General features: G+C 44.7%; 1 protein-coding gene across 1 annotated transcript in view; it reads left to right on the top strand.

The window, feature by feature from the left end:
* The window catches only part of XYLT1 (xylosyltransferase 1), a 164,025-nt gene that overhangs the window by 113,457 nt on the left and 29,198 nt on the right, over nt 1-21,370 (top strand). Inside the window, exons 4-6 of the mRNA XM_081887983.1 lie at nt 2,304-2,476; nt 5,408-5,610; nt 20,048-20,128. Coding sequence (XP_081744109.1) covers nt 2,304-2,476; nt 5,408-5,610; nt 20,048-20,128 — 457 coding nt within the window. The remainder of the gene's footprint in view (nt 1-2,303; nt 2,477-5,407; nt 5,611-20,047; nt 20,129-21,370) is intronic.

Below are 21,370 nucleotides of genomic sequence, written 5' to 3'. Positions count from 1 at the left end.
TTTGCAAATAGCACAGAAAATGGAGCATTAAACTTGCACTGCATTCCGTAGTATTTCCAGAAGTAGCTTTTACGTTGTGTGAAAGCTCAAAGTTCACGGCAAAACCCAATCCAAATGAAGATATTTCCTCCTCTCTTTTGAGATCCTTCTGAGTTCTTTTGCAAGGCAGAGTGGGGTAAGACTATTTTTCCTTCTCAATTCAGAAATACTAAGTTCTGTCATTCTTGTTTTTATTGGTGTTGCCCTTGGGAACAGATTGCTAAGGATGATAAATTGAAGAAATTGAGGCTATATAAATAGAGATTTATTACTTGCCTGTCTAGTTTGTCTGTTTTCTAAAAATGAATCATTTCCCCCCCTCAAAAAAAAATAGGGGATCAACTAATGATTTCCAAACTCTCCAGTGTGCCCTCAGAAAATGTTTGCTACTGCTTAAGTCTGATTCATCTTTTTCTGGCACTCTACTAAAATTATAATGCTGTGGCTTGCTGTTGTTTTCATCTGTGCATAGAAAATTCCACTCTCAATTTTGGTAGCCCTAATGCTGGAATAATTTGGTTTGAGGATCACCTCTGAAAAATTCAAGGCTAAATGGGGGTGGGGGGGGAGAGAGAGGGGAAATGAATATATGTATTTGAAAAGAGATTACCAGGTCCTTGAAAAATACAGAGCCACAACTATTTTGCAGATCACTTTAAATCACTCCTCCCCTGAGATGGATGACAGCAGAATGAGGTACACAGGAGGAGGAAAAAGTGACCCAAATCCTTACTCTGTGCATATCAGGAAAGCTCTAGGGATTTTGGTGCAAAAGCAGCAACCGTTTGCAACAGCTGAGAGAGTGGTGAATTTGTGAGAGGGAAGTAGTGATATCTTTGCTTTTCTAAGCCTAATTTTAGACTCGCCCAACCATGTGCACACACCTCGTCAGCTCCCTAGCCAGCTAGCAACATAAAGCTTCACATTCCGTTAGGTATTGCATGGAGTTTGCCAGCTAGCCTAATGGATCTTGCTCGCCCGTAGCGGCCGCCCTGCTAAGCATTCAGTAACTGACAGCTTCCTCTCAGAGATTGGAATACTTGTGAACATTCCGTGACATTTCTGTTACATGACCTCAGCTAAGGTCTTCATGGGAGTCCTCCCCCTGCCCCATTTTCTTCTTTCCATTTAAAGGCAGCATGAGAGGGAATAGCAGGGGAGGTAAGAGCCTTCCTAGCAGTGTTCAAAATTCTTGCTGATATATAATCGGAATCTCCTTTCTTGTAACTTGAATCCATCGATTCGAGTCCCACCCTCCAGATCAGAAGAAAGCAAGCTTGCTCTGTCCTCCATGTGACACACCTTTAGATATTTAAATGTGCCTCTTGTGACTCCTCACAGTCTCCTCCAATCCAGGCTGAACATACCCGCTCCCTCAACCGTTCCTCATAAGGCTTGTTTTCCAGACCCTTGGTCTGCACACGTTCCAGCCAGATGCCTCTGCTGTTGGATTCCAGCTCCTGTTTTTCTTTATTTTAATAAATGTATATACAGTGGTACCTCGGGATGTGAACGGGATCCGTTCCAGACGGCGCGTCTGCACGTTGCGTTTTGCTGCGTCCATGCATGCAAATGATGTCATTTTGAGAGTCTGCGCATGCGCAAGCGGCGAAACCCGGAAGTAACACACTCCGTTACTTCCGGGTTGCCACGGATCGCAACCCAAAAGTGCTCAACCTGAAGCACATTTAACCCGAGGTATGACTGTAATGCTGAATGCCACAGTTTCTAAGCCAAACACAACAGAGGATGCAGGAGGGACACCACAGCACAAAAGCAGTAGCAATGACTGAGGAAAACTTACTTTAAATGCCTGCTGAAATAAGTTCAAAGCATGGGGAAGTTCAGCAGGGAGGGAGTTTCTGATCTCAGCCTTGAGGGAATTCCACACACCGTGCAATGATAAGTGTGTGGTGGATAAAGGCCAAAGAATGGGTGCCACAAACAATGACTCCCAAAGACCTCAGGCAGGAATAGAAGGCATCAAATGGTCCTCAACGTATCCTGGACCCAAGCTGCATTCAATGACAAGGCCCTTTGCAACCAGCCCTCCTGCCAACATAGCCAATAGTCAGTGCTGCTACTCTGGGGAAAGTGAGGCCAGCGTCTTCCCTCCCAAGGCCATGTCTCTCATTGATGATTGCTTAGCCGGAAGGGAGGGGGGAGCTCCGCCTGCTGAAATGTGACCCGAACTCGTCCCCTCAGCCCACCCGCCCTGGTACAGCAGTCTGCAGATGCCCTGACTCTGTTTTGTTTCCAAACAGGCAAAGCCAACCACAATGTACAGTGGGACGAGGACTCCGTAGAATACATGCCAGCAAACCCAGTCAGGATCGCATTTGTCTTGGTTGTTCATGGCAGAGCTTCCCGGCAGCTGACGCGCATGTTTAAGGCTATTTACCATAAAGACCATTTTTATTACATTCATGTTGACAAGGTAATATATCACTGGTTATAAATTGCCTGTCTCGCCACCTGTCAATCTGCCCCTCTCCATTGCTTTTGCCCATCTCCCTCCTTTTCCTTCGTCATCTTTAATCTCCATCTTTAATGTCACTTATTGTGTGTGTTTCCCCCATACATCATGGTTTATGTATGTGTATCTTCAGCCTTTCCTCCTCTTCACTGTGTCCATCCATCCCTTTTTATGTATCCCAGGTCCATTTCTACCTGTAGTATGTGTACAATGCTAACTGATGAGCCGTTCCAGCAGGCATGGGGAACTTGAGGCCCTACACATCTCGGACTACAACTCCCATCAACCTTCACCATCAACCATGCTGGATGGGGTAGATGGGAGTTGGAGTCCAGGAACATCTGGAGGTTCACCACCACCCCTGCCATTAAAGGCTCAGATAATTGAAAAGAGCTTCAGTTCTCCCCAGACCAGATGGAAGAGAATTAAAAGGGGACGTGTTCTTCTTGATGCTTCCACATTAGTGTACAATGAACAAATGGATTTGGTCTGTGATAAGACTTGGAGAAGAAGGTGAAATAAATATTAATGGTGCATCCTTTGCACATCTACTCAGAAGTAAGCCCCATTGAGTTCATTGGGGCTTGCTCCCAGTTGAATGAGAGGGAGGGTGGCGCTGTGGGTTAAACCACAAAGCCTAGGACTTGCTGATCAGAAGTCGGCGGTTCGAATCCCCGCGACGGGATGAGCTCCCGTTGCTCGGTCCCTGCTCCTGCCAACCTAGCAGTTCGAAAATACATCAAAGTGCAAGTAGATAAATAGGTACCGCTCCTGCGGGAAGGTAAAAGGCATTTCCGTGTGCTGCTTTGGTTCACCAGAAGCAGCTTAGTCATGCTGGCCACATGACCCGGAAGCTGTACGCCGGCTCCCTCGGCCAGTAAAGCGAGATGAGCGCCGCAACCCCAGAGTCGGCCACGACTGGACCTAATGGTCAGGGGTCTCTTTACCTTTACCTTTACCTGAGAGTGAGTCTGGTTGAACTCAGTGGGGCTTACTTCTGACTGAGGTGACATGCCTGGAATTGCACAGCAATTGTCGCTTTCGTTAGAATACTATTTTCTGTACAAACTCCCACTCAGAATTCTCTCTCTCTGTAAAACAGTTAATTGAAACTATTCCAAGAAATGTGTGAACTTCAAATTATTATTATTATTATTATTATTATTATTATTATTATTATTATTATTATTATTCCTACTATTATTAATTAGTTGCCTCTCAGCAAACTCCTGTAGTTTGGGTCCCCATTTTCACATAACAGTGAGCCACAAGGAGAAGCAAACCATGGTTTACCAAAAACATAAGAAGCTGCCTTCTACTGAGTCAGCCCAGTGGTCCATCCAGCTCTATATTGTCTGCACTGATTGGCTGTGGCTCTTCAGAATTTCAGGCAGGGTACTCTTCCTGCCACATTTGGGAGATGCTGAGGATTGAACCTAGGACTACTGTGTGCAAAGCAGGTCCTCTACCACTGAGATAGGATGCTTCCTTGTGTGCCTCCTCCATGAGAGGTCTGGAGGGTGACCACACAAGAACAGGCCTCATCTGTGGTGGCTCCCCACCTTTGGAATGCTCTCCCCAGGGAGCCTCACCTGGTGCCTTCATTTTTATTTTTAACAACAGTTTTTATTGGGGGTTTTTTGTGTTACAAACAGGGAGTGCTGCATCTGTTTTCTCCACTTTCAGTTCATTGTCCTTTTCACGGTTCATTTGGTGAGAGACATTTTTGTCATAGACACCTTACATCACCTTACAACACAAACAAGCTGCCTCATAGTACAATTGCAAGTCTGGCAGGGCAAAGCCTCCACTTCCTTTTGTATCTACTGAAATTTTATATTTAATTCTTGGCTTTCCCCCCTGCCAGATAAATTTTTTTTTGGGGGGGGGTCCATTCTTTGAAGCAACTTGCATTATTTACCATCAGAATTGATTGGAATAAAATCAGCATCCTAAGAAGTACATTCATTTTAACAACTGAAATTCTACCTAGCAGGGGAAGTTTCATCCTTCCCCAGGTCTCCAAGGTCTTTCTTAACCTCTTTCCCCAATTTAATATAATTGTTTGCAGATAAGTTGAGGTTCCTTGCTGTCAGCCGAATTCCCAAATATTTGACTTTTTTACCTATTTTTAAACCAGACAACCTTTCTTAAACGTTTTTTCAACTGCTCATCCATGTTTTTAACCAACATTTTGGTTGTGTCTGAATTTATTTTAAAACCTGCTACTCCTCCAAACCTTTTAATTTCTTCTAGCACTTTGGGGACATTCTCTAATGGTTGTTCCAATGTTGACGCCACATCATCAGCAAATGCCCTTAATTTATAGACTCTACATCCCACTCCAATACCTTTAATTCCCCTATTTCTCCTCATGTTCTGAAGCAATATTTCTAACGTCCAGATACAAATGGGGACCATTGGTCAGGGGTGATGGAGAGCTGGACTCCCAAAAATATGTGGAAGGCCCCGGATTCCCTGTGCCCATTCTAGGATGAATTGACAATTGCCTTGGACACCCATCATTCACAAAAGCAAAACTGAATACTGTAAATAGATGGAGCTTCCCAAAATGAAGTCTGTCTCAGGCTACAACCCGATACACACTTGCCGTGGAAGAGGACTTAACTTGTAAGCAAGCACATCTGGCATTCTATGGGGTTTTTTTCTTTGCAATGAGTCAGTAAATGCTTTGCCACACGAAATGGAGAATATTTCCACCGAGTCTCTCTCGGTGCCTCTTCCCGTTCCATCTGCACTTAAGGAACATTGGAGGAAGATAATGATGGGGAACATGGCTGTATGGTTTATGCATGTGCAAATGTGTCAGAAGCATTTTCATTAAATTTTCTCCTCCTTCTTGCTCCCCCACCCCACCCTGTTGCCTTAAAGCGCTCCAATTACCTGTACCGGCAAGTGCTCCAGTTTGTGAACCAGTATCCAAATGTGAAAGTTACTTCTTGGCGCATGGCAACGATCTGGGGAGGAGCGAGCCTTTTGTCGACCTACTTGCAGAGTATGCAGGATTTAATGGAAATGAAGGACTGGCAGTGGGATTTCTTCATTAACCTAAGTGCTGCGGACTACCCAATCAGGTACAGTGATTCACTCCTTTTGGAACTAGTTATGGTTTCCTTGTTATAAGAATTGCCTTGGCTGGATCTGACTTAGGGTTCTTCTAACCCAGTGATGTGTTTCCAGCGGTGGACAGCCAAATAGTTTCAACAACCTTCCAAGAAGCAAGGCAGTAGTTCAGGCATGGCGAGCTTAAAGTATCAGCATTGTTATTTCAATATGTATGATGCTTTTCTACCCAAGTACAGTGGTGCCCCGCAAGACGAATGCCTCGCAAGACGAAAAACCCGCAAGACGAAAGGGTTTTTCGGGTTTTGCGACGCTTCGCTAGACGATTTTCCCTATGGGCTTGCATCGCAAGACGAAAGCCCATAGGGAAATCTCGGGGACCTTTTTTTAAATGCTGGCGGTGGGGAGCAAAGCCTTTTTCCCCCCTCCGGACTTCAGAAGAGGTCCAGGAAGGCCGGCGGGGGCCAAAGGCTTTGCTCCCCACCGCCAGCATTTTAAAAGCGGTCCGGGATAGCAGGGAAGCGCTTCCCGCTATCCCGGACGGCTTTTGAAGGCAGGCAGGGGGGGCAAAGACTTTTGCCCCCCCGCCCGCCTTGGGAAGAGGTCCAGGACCTCTTCCCAAGGCGGGCGGGGGGCAAAAGTCTTTGCCCCCCCTGCCTGCCTAACCGGGGGCTTTTAAATCGCCCCGGGACTGTCCGGGGCGATTTAAAAGCCCCCGGACGGCTTTTGAAGCCTCCCCCTGCCGCCCGGCATCGGGGCAGGAACGCCTCCCCCCGCCGCCCGGCTTCGGGGCATCGTCCCGATGCCAGGCGGCGGGGCAGGAACGCCTCCCCCCGCCGCCCGGTTTCGGGGCATCGTCCCGATGCCGGGCGGCGGGGCGAGAAAGCCTCCCCCCGCCGCCCGGCATCGGAACCATGTCCCGATGCCGGGCGGCGGGGCGGGAAAGCCTCCCCCCGCCGCCCGGCTTCGGGGCATCGTCCCGATGCCGGGCGGCGGGGCAGGAACGCCTCCCCCGCCGCCCGGCTTCGGGGCATCGTCCCGATGCCGGGCGGCGGGGCGAGAAAGCCTCCCCCCGCCGCCCGGCTTCGGGGCATCGTCCCGATGCCGGGCGGCGGGGCGGGAAAGCCTCCCCCCGCCGCCCGGCTTCGGGGCAGGAACGCCTCCCCCCGCCGCCCGGCATCGGAACGATGTCCCGAAGCCCGGCGGCGGGGCGGGAAAGCCTGGGCGCGCTTGCAACTCTCCGCAAGGAGAGTTGCAAGCACCACTGTATGTCCAAAGTGGCTTACAACACGATAGCAAAAAAAATACATCTCAATGCATCATTACAGTAATAAGCAGTCTAATAGCAACTCATTTCAAAACATAACTTGACAATCCAATTTTCTTTTAAAATCATTTGGATAATAACATTGTAACATTTAAAATTCATTATAGAACGGGCAATGATCATTAAAATGAAAATGAATTTGTATGTTTTTGTGCTGAAATATAGAAAACTAGAATAAGAAAAGATGTAACGTTTCAGTGCAGACAGGTATTAATAAATGGTATAACCAGGAGCCAATTCATCAAAAACACCAAGTGCATGAAATAGCATCCAGCTTGCTTATACAAGGGCTGCCAACCTGGCACCCGTGGGCACAGAGATGCTTCCAGAAGCCTTCCCTGGTGCCCAAAAAGATTGCCAGCCCCTTCCTCAGAGCCTGCAGCAGACGATCTCTCAATGTTCCACTCACTAAGGCCAAATCTGCACTATACATTTAAAGCAGCGTGATGCCACTTTAAACTATTATGGCTTCCCCCAGAGAATTCTTGGAGCCATAGTTCATTAAGGGTGGTGAGAGTTGTTTGAAGACCCCCTGTTTCCCCTTCACGTTTCCTAGAACTCCCTGGGAAGAAGGATTAACTATTGAACCACTCTGGGTGTGTTTAGTGGGGGAAGGTGGAGTTTGACCTCCGCTTTGCTTGACCTTGCCTTTACCCTCTGCTTTGTCGGACATTACCTTGCTAGCACTTGACCTTTCTTTGACCAAACTTTCCTTGACCTGGTTCTGGAACAGGGCTGGTAGTATGTGGCCGGATGTCGAATGACTCTCCGCGTAGTGCAAGTTCCCACTTAAGCTAGAATTCTGTCCTGCAGTTGAGGTCACCGCCTGGGACAAAGCCAAAATGTCTTATAAAGGACCCATAGCTTTGCATCTGTTTTGCATGCAAAGGGCCCCAGGTCCAGCAGGGCTAGGAGAGATTCCCTCTCTGATACTCTGGAGAGCCCTTACCAATCAATGTAGAAAATACCAAGCTTTATGGAGCATTGGTCTATGTTCCCCAAAATAAGAGCTAATCAAAAGTGGAACAATTCTGCCTTGGCAGGTTGGGTGCTGTTCTTTGATGAAGATATTTAAACAGATACTGACGGGGTGCTGTAATTGCAAACTCCCTGCATTGCAGATCAATAATAATAATAATAATAATAATAATAATAATAATACAGTGGTGCCTCGCAAGACGAAATTAATCCGTTCCGTGAGGCTCTTCGTATAGCGGTTTTTTCGTCTTGCGAAGCAAGCCCATTGACAGCTTAGCGGATTAGCGCTACAGCTGTCAAGCGGCTTCCAGCGATCAGCTGTTAAGCGGCTTATCAGCGGAACAGCTGATAAGCGGCTTAGCGGCTTAAGAAAAGGGCGAAAAAACCGAAAAAAACCCGCGGGGGGATGCAAGATTTTTTTCGTCTTGCGAAGCAACCCCATAGGGGAATTCGTTTTGCGAAGCGCCTCCAAAACGGAAAACCCTTTCGTCTAGCGGGTTTTTCGTCTTGCGAGGCGTTCGTCTTGCGGGGCACCACTGTAATAGAATGCTAGGTGAGGTTGTTTAGAAAACCCCTTTATGTACTCCAGATGGGCTTGATAGACTCTTTAACTGCGAACAAGCTGATGGCTGGTCTTTAAGGAAAGGTCAAACCAAATAATATGCAAGTCAGGGGAGTTGTTTTGTGCTGTCATAAGATGCATTTGCTTCTTAGCTCTTATCCAGAGTACAGACTTCTCTCTGTTCTGGGTAGTGAATTTCCCGGTAAGAAGGAATGTTCTTGTTTGTTTTTAAACTGTACCCAGAGGTGCCCTAAGGTCGGAATCAAGGAGGTTGGTTTGTCCTTTCTGTTCCTGCCTACCCTCAAAGGGAGGAGGGTGGGGAGGCTGGAGGCGGGAGACGTTAAATCTGGCAGCTTCCAGAAAAGCCACTTCTTTCACAGTGTCACGGTTGGGCTGTGGGCAGCAGTCTGGGGTGAGCTGGGAATAGGGCTGGAGGGAAAATCCTATTCAGTTTGCATTTAAAGGTGAGCCAACTGAATTTGCACTTTCTGGAACAAATAGGAGAAAAGAAACACAGCCAGCCTTTGCAATCTGCACTTCTCTGAATTTTGCAGTGCCAAATAAATGTTTACCAGAATGCATATGCTGGAGTAAAGCATGCATAAAAATGCATCTATTAATGAAAATAACACACACACACAAATGAATTGTGTGGGAGAAAGTTGTTTTGCAATAATGTGTATATTAGGAGAGGTTCGCACTAAAATGCTGATGAATTTTTAAGAGTTGGGGGGTTGTGTGTTTTTTTACAAAAGCAAACTGATGTGAAGACTGAGAAACAATGGGAAACCAAAATGGGCAAATTCACTCACCCTACTTGGGAGCCGAAAGCTGTAGGGCAAGCTGGCAGCCAGAGCCTAAGGACAAGTGAGTCAGGATTGATGGTCCACAGAGGCAGGAGCACAGAATAACAAAGGATGCAGGAGCACACCTGAGCTCAGGAAGACCATGTTGCTCAAAAAAGAGATGGGGAACCTTTTTCAGACTGAGGGCCACATTTTCTTCTAGGCTACCCTGCAAGGGCCACTTGCCAGTGGTGAGTGGGGCCAGATCCAAAACTGGGTGGAGCAATTGTTTTAAATTGCACAGCTTAAATGTCCTGCATCACCCCGCCAATCAGTCAACATTATTTGGCCATTGTGCAAGGATAAGTCATCTTTTGACTACAAAGGCACTTTTCTCTGAACACCAGGAGTAATTAAAATGTCTGCCAAAGGAGAGTCCCCACAAAAGCATGATGTTGACCCCCCCCAAAAAAGGGCATATGAGGCATTGATAACCCGCCTCTCAAAAAACATTGGTTCAAACTTTTCTTTTCAAAACTTTCTGTCCAGAATTTAAGACCATTGTGTCTAATAGCTGTATTGACTAATCCTCCTGATAACAAGAAAAAAGCAAGACTAAACCATGAGTGTTTATTGTCTCAGTGAAACCACAGTGGACAGATTGCCTGACACCACTCTGTTGACTTGAGTTGTTTGCTAAATGTGATAAGCAAAGCTGTGATTTACATTGAAGCGCTGCTGTTCAGCTTTCACACTAGCTTTGCAAAACCTTGAAGGGGAGAAAAGTTATTTTATAAAATGCAGAAATGATTGGATGCCTTGCGGGGAAAGTTCCCTAGTTAACCTAGCTGTCATAAAATAAAATAAAAAATGTAATGGCAATGGGAAATGAATCCAGTTGGCTAGAGATGCACATTTCAAATGCTGTTCTTCCTTGTTTGCAGTATTCAGTGACTGAATGTGCTTTACTGAGTTAGGCTGCAGGCACAAAGCCAATGAGAATCTGCTCTATTCTGCCTTGGTCAGACCCCACCTGGAGTCCTGTGTCCCAGCACAGTTTATGAAGGATATGGACAAGCTGGAACATGTGCAGAGGAGGGTGACCAAGATGGTCAAGGGTCTGGAAACCAAGCCTTATGAGGAACAACTGAGAGAGTTTGGTACATTTAGCCTCTAGAAGAGAAGACTGAGAGGTGAAATGATGGCCATCAGATACCTGAAATGATATCTGGATGATGGAGCAAGCTTGTTTTCTGCTGCTCCAGAGGGTAGGACCCAAACCAGTGAATTCAAATGACAAGAAATGAGATTCCGACTAAACGTTAGGAAGATCTTTCTGATGGTAAGAGCTGTTCAGCAGTGGAATAGAGTACTTTGGAAGGTGATGGACTCTTCCTTCATTGGAGGTTTTTAAACAGGTTGAATGGCCATCTGTTAGGGAGTGTTTAGCTGTGATGGCTCCATTGCAGGAAGTTGGATTAGATTACCCTTGGAGTCCCTTCTCACTCTACAATTCTATTCTAACTGGTTTGCTCCCCTCACTAACCTCCTAGCAAGCTGATATATGGCTTTTCACCTACCACCTTAAAGAAGGAACATCAGATAGCTGTTGGTGGATCAGCCTAGGACAGGGCAATCTGGGTTCAATCCCCACTCATCCATGAAGCTTACTGGGCATACATGAGTTAGTCAACACAAATTTAACCCTCCCTCACTTAATGACATCCTAGTTTATTTTGATGCCCCAGAATTCCATGTTCAGCCTGTGCATTTGTCCACCAGCACCCCAGAGAAAACAGACTCTACGCAAAGCTGGAGAAGTGTGCTTTTGGCCTGACCCAAGTTGAATTTGGGGGATTGTTACCACCCCAAGTCATTAAAATTGATTCCTGAAAAGAATTGTGGAGGCGCCCAGCATTTACTCGGCTTCACAGATTATTATGGTTGCTTTATCCTCAAATTTGCCACAATAGTCATTTCATTGACAGATTTGTTGTGAAGTCAGTCCATCTTCGACGGGGTCCCTGCAGCTCAAAGTGCTTTTCTCAACCTCAAACAGGAGTTCACCGTGGCATCTATGCTTGTCAACTCAGATCAGACAGAACCATTCATTTCCAATGCCTCCACTGTGGTTGTTGGGGCAGTGTTACACCAATCTCAACTTCTCCATCCATGTACATGTTTTTTTCTTGAGAACTGCCCCCCCACCCCACTGCAGAATGCATCTTGCTTGGAGAAATGTGTGCATTAGTCAAAACTGCATATTGAAAATGTGTTTATTTGCACTAAAATGCTGATGAACTTCCATGAGGATTCTTTTAAAAAGAAAAGAAAGTATAAATGGCTGCAAAATGTGGAGAGCTGAATTTAAGATTCGGTAGGGGGGATTATTGGGTTTTTTTTGTTTTTGTTATGTATTTTGTGTTTTTATATTGTGACTTTATGTTGTGAACTGCCCTGAGACCTGTAGGATTAGGGCAGTACAATCGTACCTTGGATCCCAAACACCTTGGTACTTGGACGTTTTGAATCCCGAACGCCGCAAACCTGAGTGTTCCACTTTGCATTCTTTGGAACCCAAACATCCAAGGGGACTTGCGCAGCTTCCAATTAGCTGCAGGACCTTCCTGCAGCCAATCAGAAGCCGCGCTTTGGTTTCCGAAATTTTTGGAAGTCGAATGGACTCCCAGAACGGATTCTGTTTGTCTTCCAAGGTACGACTGTATACATATTAAATAAATAATAAAAATTTGAAAAATGAAAAATGAGAGAACCAAAATGAACAGATCCTTCCATCCCTACCTGGGACTCTGCATTAAAGGGGGCCCACTTTCTCTGCAGGCCTGCAAGAACAGGAATGAATCTCGTTGAAACAAACTCTTCCCTCTGTCCACCACCACCCAAAAAAAGTATCAACTGAACAATCTGTGGAAACCCAGGCATAACCCAGCCTTCGTTGCTAAAGCAAACATTTTCTTCCCGTCAGTGAAATGAAGAGGAAGCAATGAAGGAAAGGGGGGAGTATTGAGATTAGGAAGCTAGTCCAAAGAATTGCAAAGCACATCCCACCATGTTGATATGAGAGAGGGAGGGAATTAAATGAAAATCCATACGCAGGCAGGCCAGGCCATTGGTGGTGCCACACATGTGTCCACAGCTCTCCCATTTCATTTTGGAATTGGGAAAGGCTGGCCAGGCCATGGCTTATTAATACCGCAATCCAGACAGAACAGGTGGCGTTCATTCCTGAGCATTCATTCAGCACTTCTGACCTTCAGGATGCCTCATCCATACCAGCCACACAGGGAAGGGCTGTAGCTCAGTGGCAGAGCATCTTCCTTCCATACCAAAGGTTCCAGATTCTATCCCCAGCATCTCCCGGTAGCGCTGGGTGAGACTTCCACGCACAAGACCCTTCCGCACACAGTCCCTTAGCAAGCACCACATGCCAGAGTGATGTGTACATCCAGCCACAAAGCAGCATGTTTTCATTCATCATAAGATTTCACTGCCCTGTTTAAAAAGATGCCAAACACTCTGGTGAAACCCTGATAAGCTTTGAATAACCACTGGGACTTCGAGTTTATCCAGAATACACACCGCATGTTTTCCTTTCCATCACTGAAGAGCCAGAGCAAAATCCTGGGCCGTCGCTATCAGCACTCCCCACCCAGCCGACGCTTCGCCCAGCCCCATGATCACTTTCCCAACCAAGTGCGTTCAGAAGATCCCAGCCCCTCCTTCTTGCAGGAACATACAGAAACGATTCTGAGGCCATTTTATCTGCCTTCGTTGCAGCTTTGCACCAAGGTGACGCTTCTTTCCTGCTGTGAAGGCAAGGAGAAATATATTTTGCTATATGATTGCCATGCCGGTTAAAAAAAACCAAAACCACACCAAGAGAGGGTTTCTCAAATCCTTATCTTTGTTCTACAGATGTTGGGGTTGCAAATCCTGGCTTGCAACCAAAATTCACTCCCAAAATTAGGATGGGCTGCCTCTTACTGCACTTCAAACTCATGAAAAGCTGGGATATGGGGAATGAGGCATTGTGTCATCCATTGAAAAAAAACCCAACAAACCAGGCTTGGCATCACTAGAGCAGTATCCAGGGTCCAAGTATCCCAGGAGGGCACACAGATGAGGCCCAGTCCTCTGTTCACAGAGCTGACTTCTCTGGCAGCAGTGGCAGGGTCTCAGAAGCAGCCCAGCATTTCAGATTTCCTGTAAGTCACCCAAGAGATGTTGGCATGGAGGGCAACTGAAATGAAAGGCAGTTTGCAACTACCTACCACGAGTGCTGCTGCCCATCACCACCAATAAGTAAAGTTTGGAAGCCAATGATGTCAAGAGGGAAATGACACTTTGCAGGTGATCGAAGGACAGGGACTTAAAACTGAAGCCAGCTCTAGGCCACATCCACACCATACGTTTAAAGCAGTATCATAGCATTTGAAGCAGTCATGGCTTTCCCCCAAGGAATCCTGAGAACCATAGTGTGTTAAGGGTGCTGAGAGTTGTTCGGAGACTCCTATTCCTTATACAGAGTTCACTGGGAGGATAGATTTACTGTTGTACTGTTCTGGGAATTGGAGTTATAAGAGGGGAATAGGGGTCTCCTCGGCACCCTTAACAAACCACAGCTCCCAGAATTCTTTTGGGGAAGCCATGACTGTTTAAAGCGGTCTAAGAGTGGTTTAAATGTGTAGCGCAAATGGGGTATTAGTTAACTAAGCTGTTGGGAATTGGAACAGGGCTGTTCTGTTCCATCCATAGATGGTACCTTCCAGGCAGCAAAGTTGATGGTGGGTCCAGCACCTTGGAGAGCTCAGAGTGATCAAGTTGCTCCTGCAAAGGGTGGAGGTGAATTGAGGAGGAGCTGCTATTAAAATGCCACCATAAATGTCCTTGATGTTCACTGGGGTCATCCAAAATAGCTGAAAGGTGGAAGTTTCTGGACAGGTAAAAGGAAGCCATCCTTCACATAGCAAAAAGATACAGTGGTACCTCAGGTTAAGTACTTAATTCGTTCCGGAGGTCTGTTCTTAAGCTGAAACTGTTCTTAACCTGAAGCACCACTTTAGCTAATAAGGCCTCCTGCTGCTGCTGCGCCACTGGAGCACGATTTCTGTTCTCATCCTGAAGCACTAATTCTGGGTTAGCGGAGTCTGTAACCTGAAGTGTATGTAACCTGAAGCGTATGTAACCCGAGGTACCACTGTAAGCCGACAACCACTATGGGTAACTGGACTTTGGCCTTTATATAAGATTTTTTATTTGATCCAGCAGGACTCTGGTGCATTGGTGACACCATCTATCTAGATGCTGCTGTCAACCGGCCATGGAAGCAATCTCCATGGGACAGACTGTGTCCACCAGGGATGATGGGAGCTGTAGTTCAGCAACTAAGTAAAAAAAAGCATGTGCATGAGCTTGCGTTTTAAGCCATTATTATTAGCGATATTCAGTTTAGAAAAGGTTCTGGGCCTATTAAGAAATACCTACTTGGCACTAGGAGGCGGGAATGCCCCCAACCCATTAACCAAAGACATTTCAAGGTTCCTTAGGATATAATCATAAAACATTCCAAGCCAATGAAGTTCTGCTTTCTAAGGATAATGAGACATTGAAGGTCTTTATGAACTCTCAGCTTGAATAAAACTAATACCGCTAGTTAGATGAAGAAACCCACAATAGAGGATTTTCATCGGTGACCGAGCCTCTGTTTTCCTTTCTTTCCAATAGAGCATTTACATATCACAGCATTTTTTGGTCCAGGAGATAGTTTTAATTTTAAACTCATTTTCTTCTCTTACCCTTGCCACATTCTCTCCTAGTCCTCCCTGGGTTGTCATGTAACCTGCTCTGATGTTTGGTTTTTGCTTTGTTTTTAATGTAGTCTTCAAAAACTTTTCTCAATTTAAACCTGGCCATCTGAGGAATGATACGTTTAGAAAAAGAGCCCCTAAGGTTTTCAAAGTGGGTTCCTTGGAGTAGTAAAAGACTGGTACACCTTTTTACGAGCAAGCGCAGCCTGATATCAATGGCTGCTGACCACAATGGCTATGTTCTGCTCCACTGCCAGAGGTATTATGTCTCAGAATAGCAGCTGCTGGTGGTCGGAGACAGGGAGAGTGCTGCTGTGCTCAAGTTGCTCATACGGGGGAACCACCACCTGCTGTTTATAGCATAATAATAAAATAATAATTTTTTTTATTTATACCCCACCCTTCCCGGTTCAGAAAACTGGGCTCCGGGCGGCTAACAACAAATTTAATAAACTTAATTGATGCAAAAAAAAGCATAAAATACAGTATAAAACGTGAATAACAATAAATTCAGAATTCAAAAATCAATTTAGGGGGGAAATCCATCCAATAAACATTAGATGATCACCAGGGCTAGCTGGCTAAATTAGTCCTATTTGGGCCAGCGAGGAGACCAGGGGAGAATTAGCTGTGGGATCCCAGAGCAGGTAATCTTCATAAAAAGGGAAGGAAGGGAAATAAAAGATCAGGCTAAGTTCAAATTGAAAGCCAGCCAGAATTGCTCTGCCTTACAGGCACTTCAGAAGGAAGTTAAATCCTACCGGGCCCATGGGACAGAGCATTCCACCAGGTTGGAGCCATCACTGAGAAGGCCCTGGCCCTGGTAGAAGATAATCTGAGAACGTAAGAAGAGCTCTGCTGCATTGGGCCAGAAGACTTCTCATAGCGAACAACTAGATTCCCCAGTGGGAAGTCGGCAAGCGGGACTGAGCACAACAGCCACTCCCTACATGTGATTCCCAGAAACTGGCATTAAGACAGTGGAAGGAGCCTCAATGTTTCTCAGCCTAACCTACCTAATGGTTTGGGGCAGGGGACTTTGTAGTGTGCCTTAAGCTTTTTGGAGGAAAGTTAGGATGTACTAGGGTTGCCATAGGACATCCTAAGGAAAAGTGGGATATTCTGGGATCAAATCAGAACTGGGATGGCTTCTGTAAATCTGGGATTGTCCCTGGAAAATAGGGACACTGGAGGCTTTGAGAGTCAATTCCCCAAAGCCTGTTGGAACAAGAAGTTACCTGTCAGAAGAAGACCAACAAGGAGGGAGCTAGTCTAGCTTCTCTAGGGAGAGACTTTCAGATTCCGGGAGCAGCCAGCTTCTCCTGCTTTTTTCACTGGGGCTATTCTATAGATTTGGGATGTTTTTTGTTGTAAGTGTTCTTTTTATATTTTGGTATTACGCTTTATGGGTTGTATTCCACTCAGTCTGCTCAGGTTAGACCTGTCACAATTACTGGCCCAGAGGACCATGCTCATTCATTTCAATGGCTCTGGACTGAGTAGGATTAGCACTGAGTTGTATTCACTGCTACTCAGGAATATACCCATTGAGATTCATGGACATAACAAACTTCAGTTGACATTAATGAGCCTGTTGGGTATATTCAGTGGATAGCTAGAAACTGGAAAGAAGTACATCTAAACAGATGTACAAGAATGGTATAACATAATTTGGGACATAGCATTTAATGAAAAACTGATGCAATAAATTTCTGTGGGTAGAGGGAGGGAACTGAAGAGACTTTTATGGCAGACTGGTGGTCATTTGTCCAGCCCATGAACAAAGGTTCTACAGAACAAACTGTACTTGCCACAATCCATAATACATTCTCCTACATATTGATGAAACTTTCAGTTTCTCTCCACTTCTGTTCCTGTATGAACCTTTAATATTATTGTTTACATCTGACTATGCCTTTGGGTTGTGGAAAAGGGTTTTTAAATGTATTTAAAAATATATATGGGGTGAAATGGGGGGAGAGAAATTAATGAGCCTGTCTACTTTGAGCAGAACTTGGGTACAAACTTTTAAAAGTCACAGTTAAAGACTCATTTACGTAGCAAGCGACTAATACATTGAACGGATAAGAATAATAAATAAATATAATTAGATCTTCATCAGGGGAACGCTGGCAGCAGAGGCAACGGTTGAGAATTTTGCATAGCTGCTGTGTTTTAGGATTGTGGCATTGAAACACAGTTCAATGAAAAGATCGCAAGAAACAAGAGAGCTCAGCATTTTCTTTTTAAAAAATGATTATTGCACTTGTTAACTTGTTAAATTCATTCTTGGAGTAAACTTAAAGTAGGAAAGTAAAGATAATCTCTGAAAAGATCATCCGAGCACGCCGGTGTTTGCCTAGAAACGAACCCTAAGATGTCAGCCATTGAGGCCTTTTCATGTGGAAAGATCGCTAAGTAAATTCCCTAAATGTCTATTCATCCCCCATAAGATGGCAAATCAGTGAAGCAGCAAATGTGAAAATCGGCAGGGCTTTACGATAGAGAGGGAGAGAGAATGTGTGTTTCTTCCCCTGCAAATGCTAAATTGAAATGCAGATTCTGACCCCGGGAGACTTTTAAAGCTCACTTGAGTGAGCATCAAAGGAAGGTCTCAGGCTTCTCCAATCTAGCCATTTAGGTTGATTGATAGACAGATACTCCAATTGGTCTGGACTTAGTCAATGGTTAACTTGTTCGTTATTCATCAGGGCAATAATGAACTGTTCCTTGAGATGGTTGGAGAGTTTGTAAATGCAGGCCACTTAGGGGGATCACTGTGTTGATAGAGTTCCCTGGCTGGGTTTGTTCCCTGTGCAACTTGGAGTACGAGTCATTTTGCTCCACAGGCAACGTATTCAAAAGGAATTGCCGCAGCATTTGAAAAAGAAGTTCCGTGTTCCCGACTACAGGCATAGAGTGACTCAAAGCACTTTTTCACTGATAAACCGCTGCAAATGTGCCTCTTTCCCTTTTTAATGTCCAGCTGGGTGTAAGTGGAACCTGCAACCCAAAATCCCACAAGTTCAGGGGCAATAATGCTTCTTGAATACCAGTTGCTGGGAATTCTGCTGCACTCAGGTCCTGCTTGTGGGTTTCCCAGAGGCATCTGGTTGGACCTCAAGAACAGGATGCTGAACCAAATGAGCCACTGGCCTGACACATCAGGCTCTTCTTATGCTCTTAATTGGTAGTGGAACCTTGCTTCCTGGAAGAGTTTCAAGCTAGCTAACCATTCCCTCCTTCCAGAATGCTGTAGTCTTGTTAGACTTCTCAACCTGCGGGTCCCCAGATGTTGTTGGACTACTACTCCCATCATCCCTGAGCTCTGGCCTTGCTAGCTAGGGGTGATGGGAGTTGTAGTTCAACAACATCTGGGGACCCACAGGTTGAGAAACGCTGTAGGAAAAACTTTCTGTTTCTTCCTTTGCAAGTTTTCCAATTTTTCTTTTCCAATTAACCATCAACATTCTGTGACTACTGAGCATGCTCAATGTTTGGAGGTGAGTTGCTTTTTTAAGAGGGATAGGGGTTTTTTTGTATTTCTGCAAACTTCAGGGTTTTCCAGAGCATGTCTCTATCTCTATCTATCTTTTTAAATAAATGTTATTAAGATTTATAGGAAAAAATATAGAGTTTAATATATTTATTTTTTAAAAAAACACAATACTTTTATCTAGATAATATAAAAACACAAAAAGGGGGGAGAAAGAAAGGGAGAGAGAACAATTTAATAAGTAAATACAGTGGTACCTCAGGTTAAGTACTTAATTCATTCCGGAGGTCTGTTCTTAACCTGAAACTGTTTTTAACCTGAGGTACCACTTTAGCTAATGGGGCCTCCTGCTGCTGATGCGCCACCGGAGCACAATTTCTGTTCTCATCCTGAAGCAAAGTTCTTAACCTGAAGCGTTATTTCTGGGTTAGCGGAATCTGTAACCTGGAGCGTATGTAACCCGAAGCGTATGTAACCCAAGGAACCACTGTAAATAGAATAGAATAGAAGAGGTTTAAAGAGAAGGATAGAGGAATAAGATTCAGGAAGTAAAAAACTTCCAGTTCTTCATCTGCCTGCTATATAAAAACAATATTCACTTTGTCCAATCCAACATAACACTCAACAAAGCTTCTTTCTATAAACAAACATTATATTCATTCCTCAGATCCAGATATCATTATTTCTTTTTCTTTTTCACACAAAAAGTTCCTTTCTCTCTTGTTTTTAAATTCCAGATCATCAGTGCAATCCATCCCAAAAAGTGTTTGGTGGCTCCTTAAAGACTAGCAAGTTTATTGGCATAAGCTTTTGTAAATACCATAATAAATCCTTCAGTCTTAATGCACCAAAACACTCTTCCCGAGTGACTGCTCATTTTAAAACCTTCTTAGAGCTGCTCCTTTCCCCAGCTGCTGCCTCCAAGCACTTTGAAAGGATGTGGATAATTTTACAGGTGTGCTCCCTTCACACTTGATGCCAGTTTTGTACTTGTGCTTTTCACAAAGCTGTAGTTTTGGAGTCAGGACCGTTCAGAGCTAGGTGAAATGAGTGGGCAGGTGTAATTCAGTTTTTTTAAAAAAATGTATGGTTAACTGAACTACATTTTAAATACGAAATAATAGATAATCTGAATGGAGAAGCATCTTCAATATGAAGCGAAAATCTGTTTGCATAAATTGCTATTGAATTTTCAAACTACAATTTAGTCAGCGATGTCTTTCAGTAATGTAACATTTTATCTTCTTTTACGAGGAGGGATCCCTCAGATTTGATACAGGAAATACAAATGGACTGAATTTTTGTTTCAAGAAGAGAAAGAGGCAAAGAGGCTCTCCTGGAACATGTCTCACATGGTATCAGTGCCTAGGCAACATCTGCTTGCAAATCTGAACTTACATTTCAGTGGTAAAGTTCCTGGTGTGTATGACTATTAGTCTCTGTTTTAATTTTTTGTCCCAATCATTTCACAGGACAAACGACCAGCTCGTTGCCTTCCTTTCCAGATACAGAGACATGAACTTCTTGAAGTCCCATGGAAGAGATAATGCAAGGTAATGTGGCCTTTTCTGTGCCTCTCAGTATAATAAAAAAAAAAAATTGTGGTGATACTTTTCATTTCTTTTCTTTTTTTGCAATCCAGGTAAAAGTTGGCTCACTTTGTGTGATCAATAAAACCTGCACTTTCAACTGCAGTTTTCCCAAGAAAGATGTACAGATCTGTGTATTGGGTAGTGCAGGGCCAAGCATTCTCATGACAGAACACTTTGATCAGAGTTTGAGCATGGCATTCAAATTATTTGTGTGCACACAGTGGAGGCTGGTTCATGAGAGTGAATGGGGCACTACCCCACTAACCTCAGTCTATCCCATCCTTAATTCCTAAAAAGAGCAAAGTTAGATGTCAAGCCTGGGCCATGGGTAGAAGTTTGAGATGAGGCCTTAAACCAAGAGAACAACCCATTATTTAGGACCAAGGAGTAAGTCAGAAGCAAAGGACAAACAAAGATACAGGAACAGATCAGGGAGCCATTGTTGTTTAAACAAGGTTCTGCTGCGACAGGAAGTCCTCTTATATTGTTTCCTGTCCTGGGGGCAGCCTGAGTTTCCTGTCCCAGGGGGCAGCCTGAGTCCATCCAGGGCCTGAAGGTCCTTCACTGAGAAGCTGGCATTTGCAATTCAGTGGCTGACCATGCAGGGCAGACACCCACAGATCCCAGTAGCTCCTGACAGTGGGGAGGTTATGTCATCTTCCCAAAACCCACGTTATCTGCCCATTCCATGTGAGAACAGGCTGTGGTTGCTCAGAGATGACATTAAAAATGCACTCTGACCCAGCTCAGGGGCACCATTCATTATCCGCCTATTCTACAATTTTAGACAAGCAGTTGAAATAAGATTCCAGAGCTAAGCCAGGCACAAAATTAAGCCCATTTCGCACCTTCCAGTTAAACAGTGGCATATTTGAGAAGGCTTACCACTTCATGCATATATATCAAGTGAGCTGGGAGGGAGAGAGAGATCTCTGTCTTTTTGTCACCCAAGTGACAGTGTTGTCATTTTATTTTCTTGCAGAGTATCAATCTGCTCAAAAATATGAAAAGCTTATTATATGTTTATCTACTCTAATCTGATTTCTCTTTTTTTACAAAGAGTTTCCTGAGATCAGCTTACATATTTTATCTCTCTTGCTAATACAGTTTAACCATATCTTAGGACAGTACGGTGTCATATTTTTTAAAGGAGAGAATGTTACTTATCATTCTCAATAGTGCTGAACTTGGATGGTCCCATGC

This window comes from Podarcis melisellensis (assembly GCF_964234715.1).
Source record: "Podarcis melisellensis genome assembly, chromosome: 14".
In the NCBI taxonomy this organism is placed as follows: domain Eukaryota; kingdom Metazoa; phylum Chordata; class Lepidosauria; order Squamata; family Lacertidae; genus Podarcis; species Podarcis melisellensis.
Note: the sequence above shows the minus strand (reverse complement) of the source record. Positions and strands in the feature narration are given on the sequence as shown.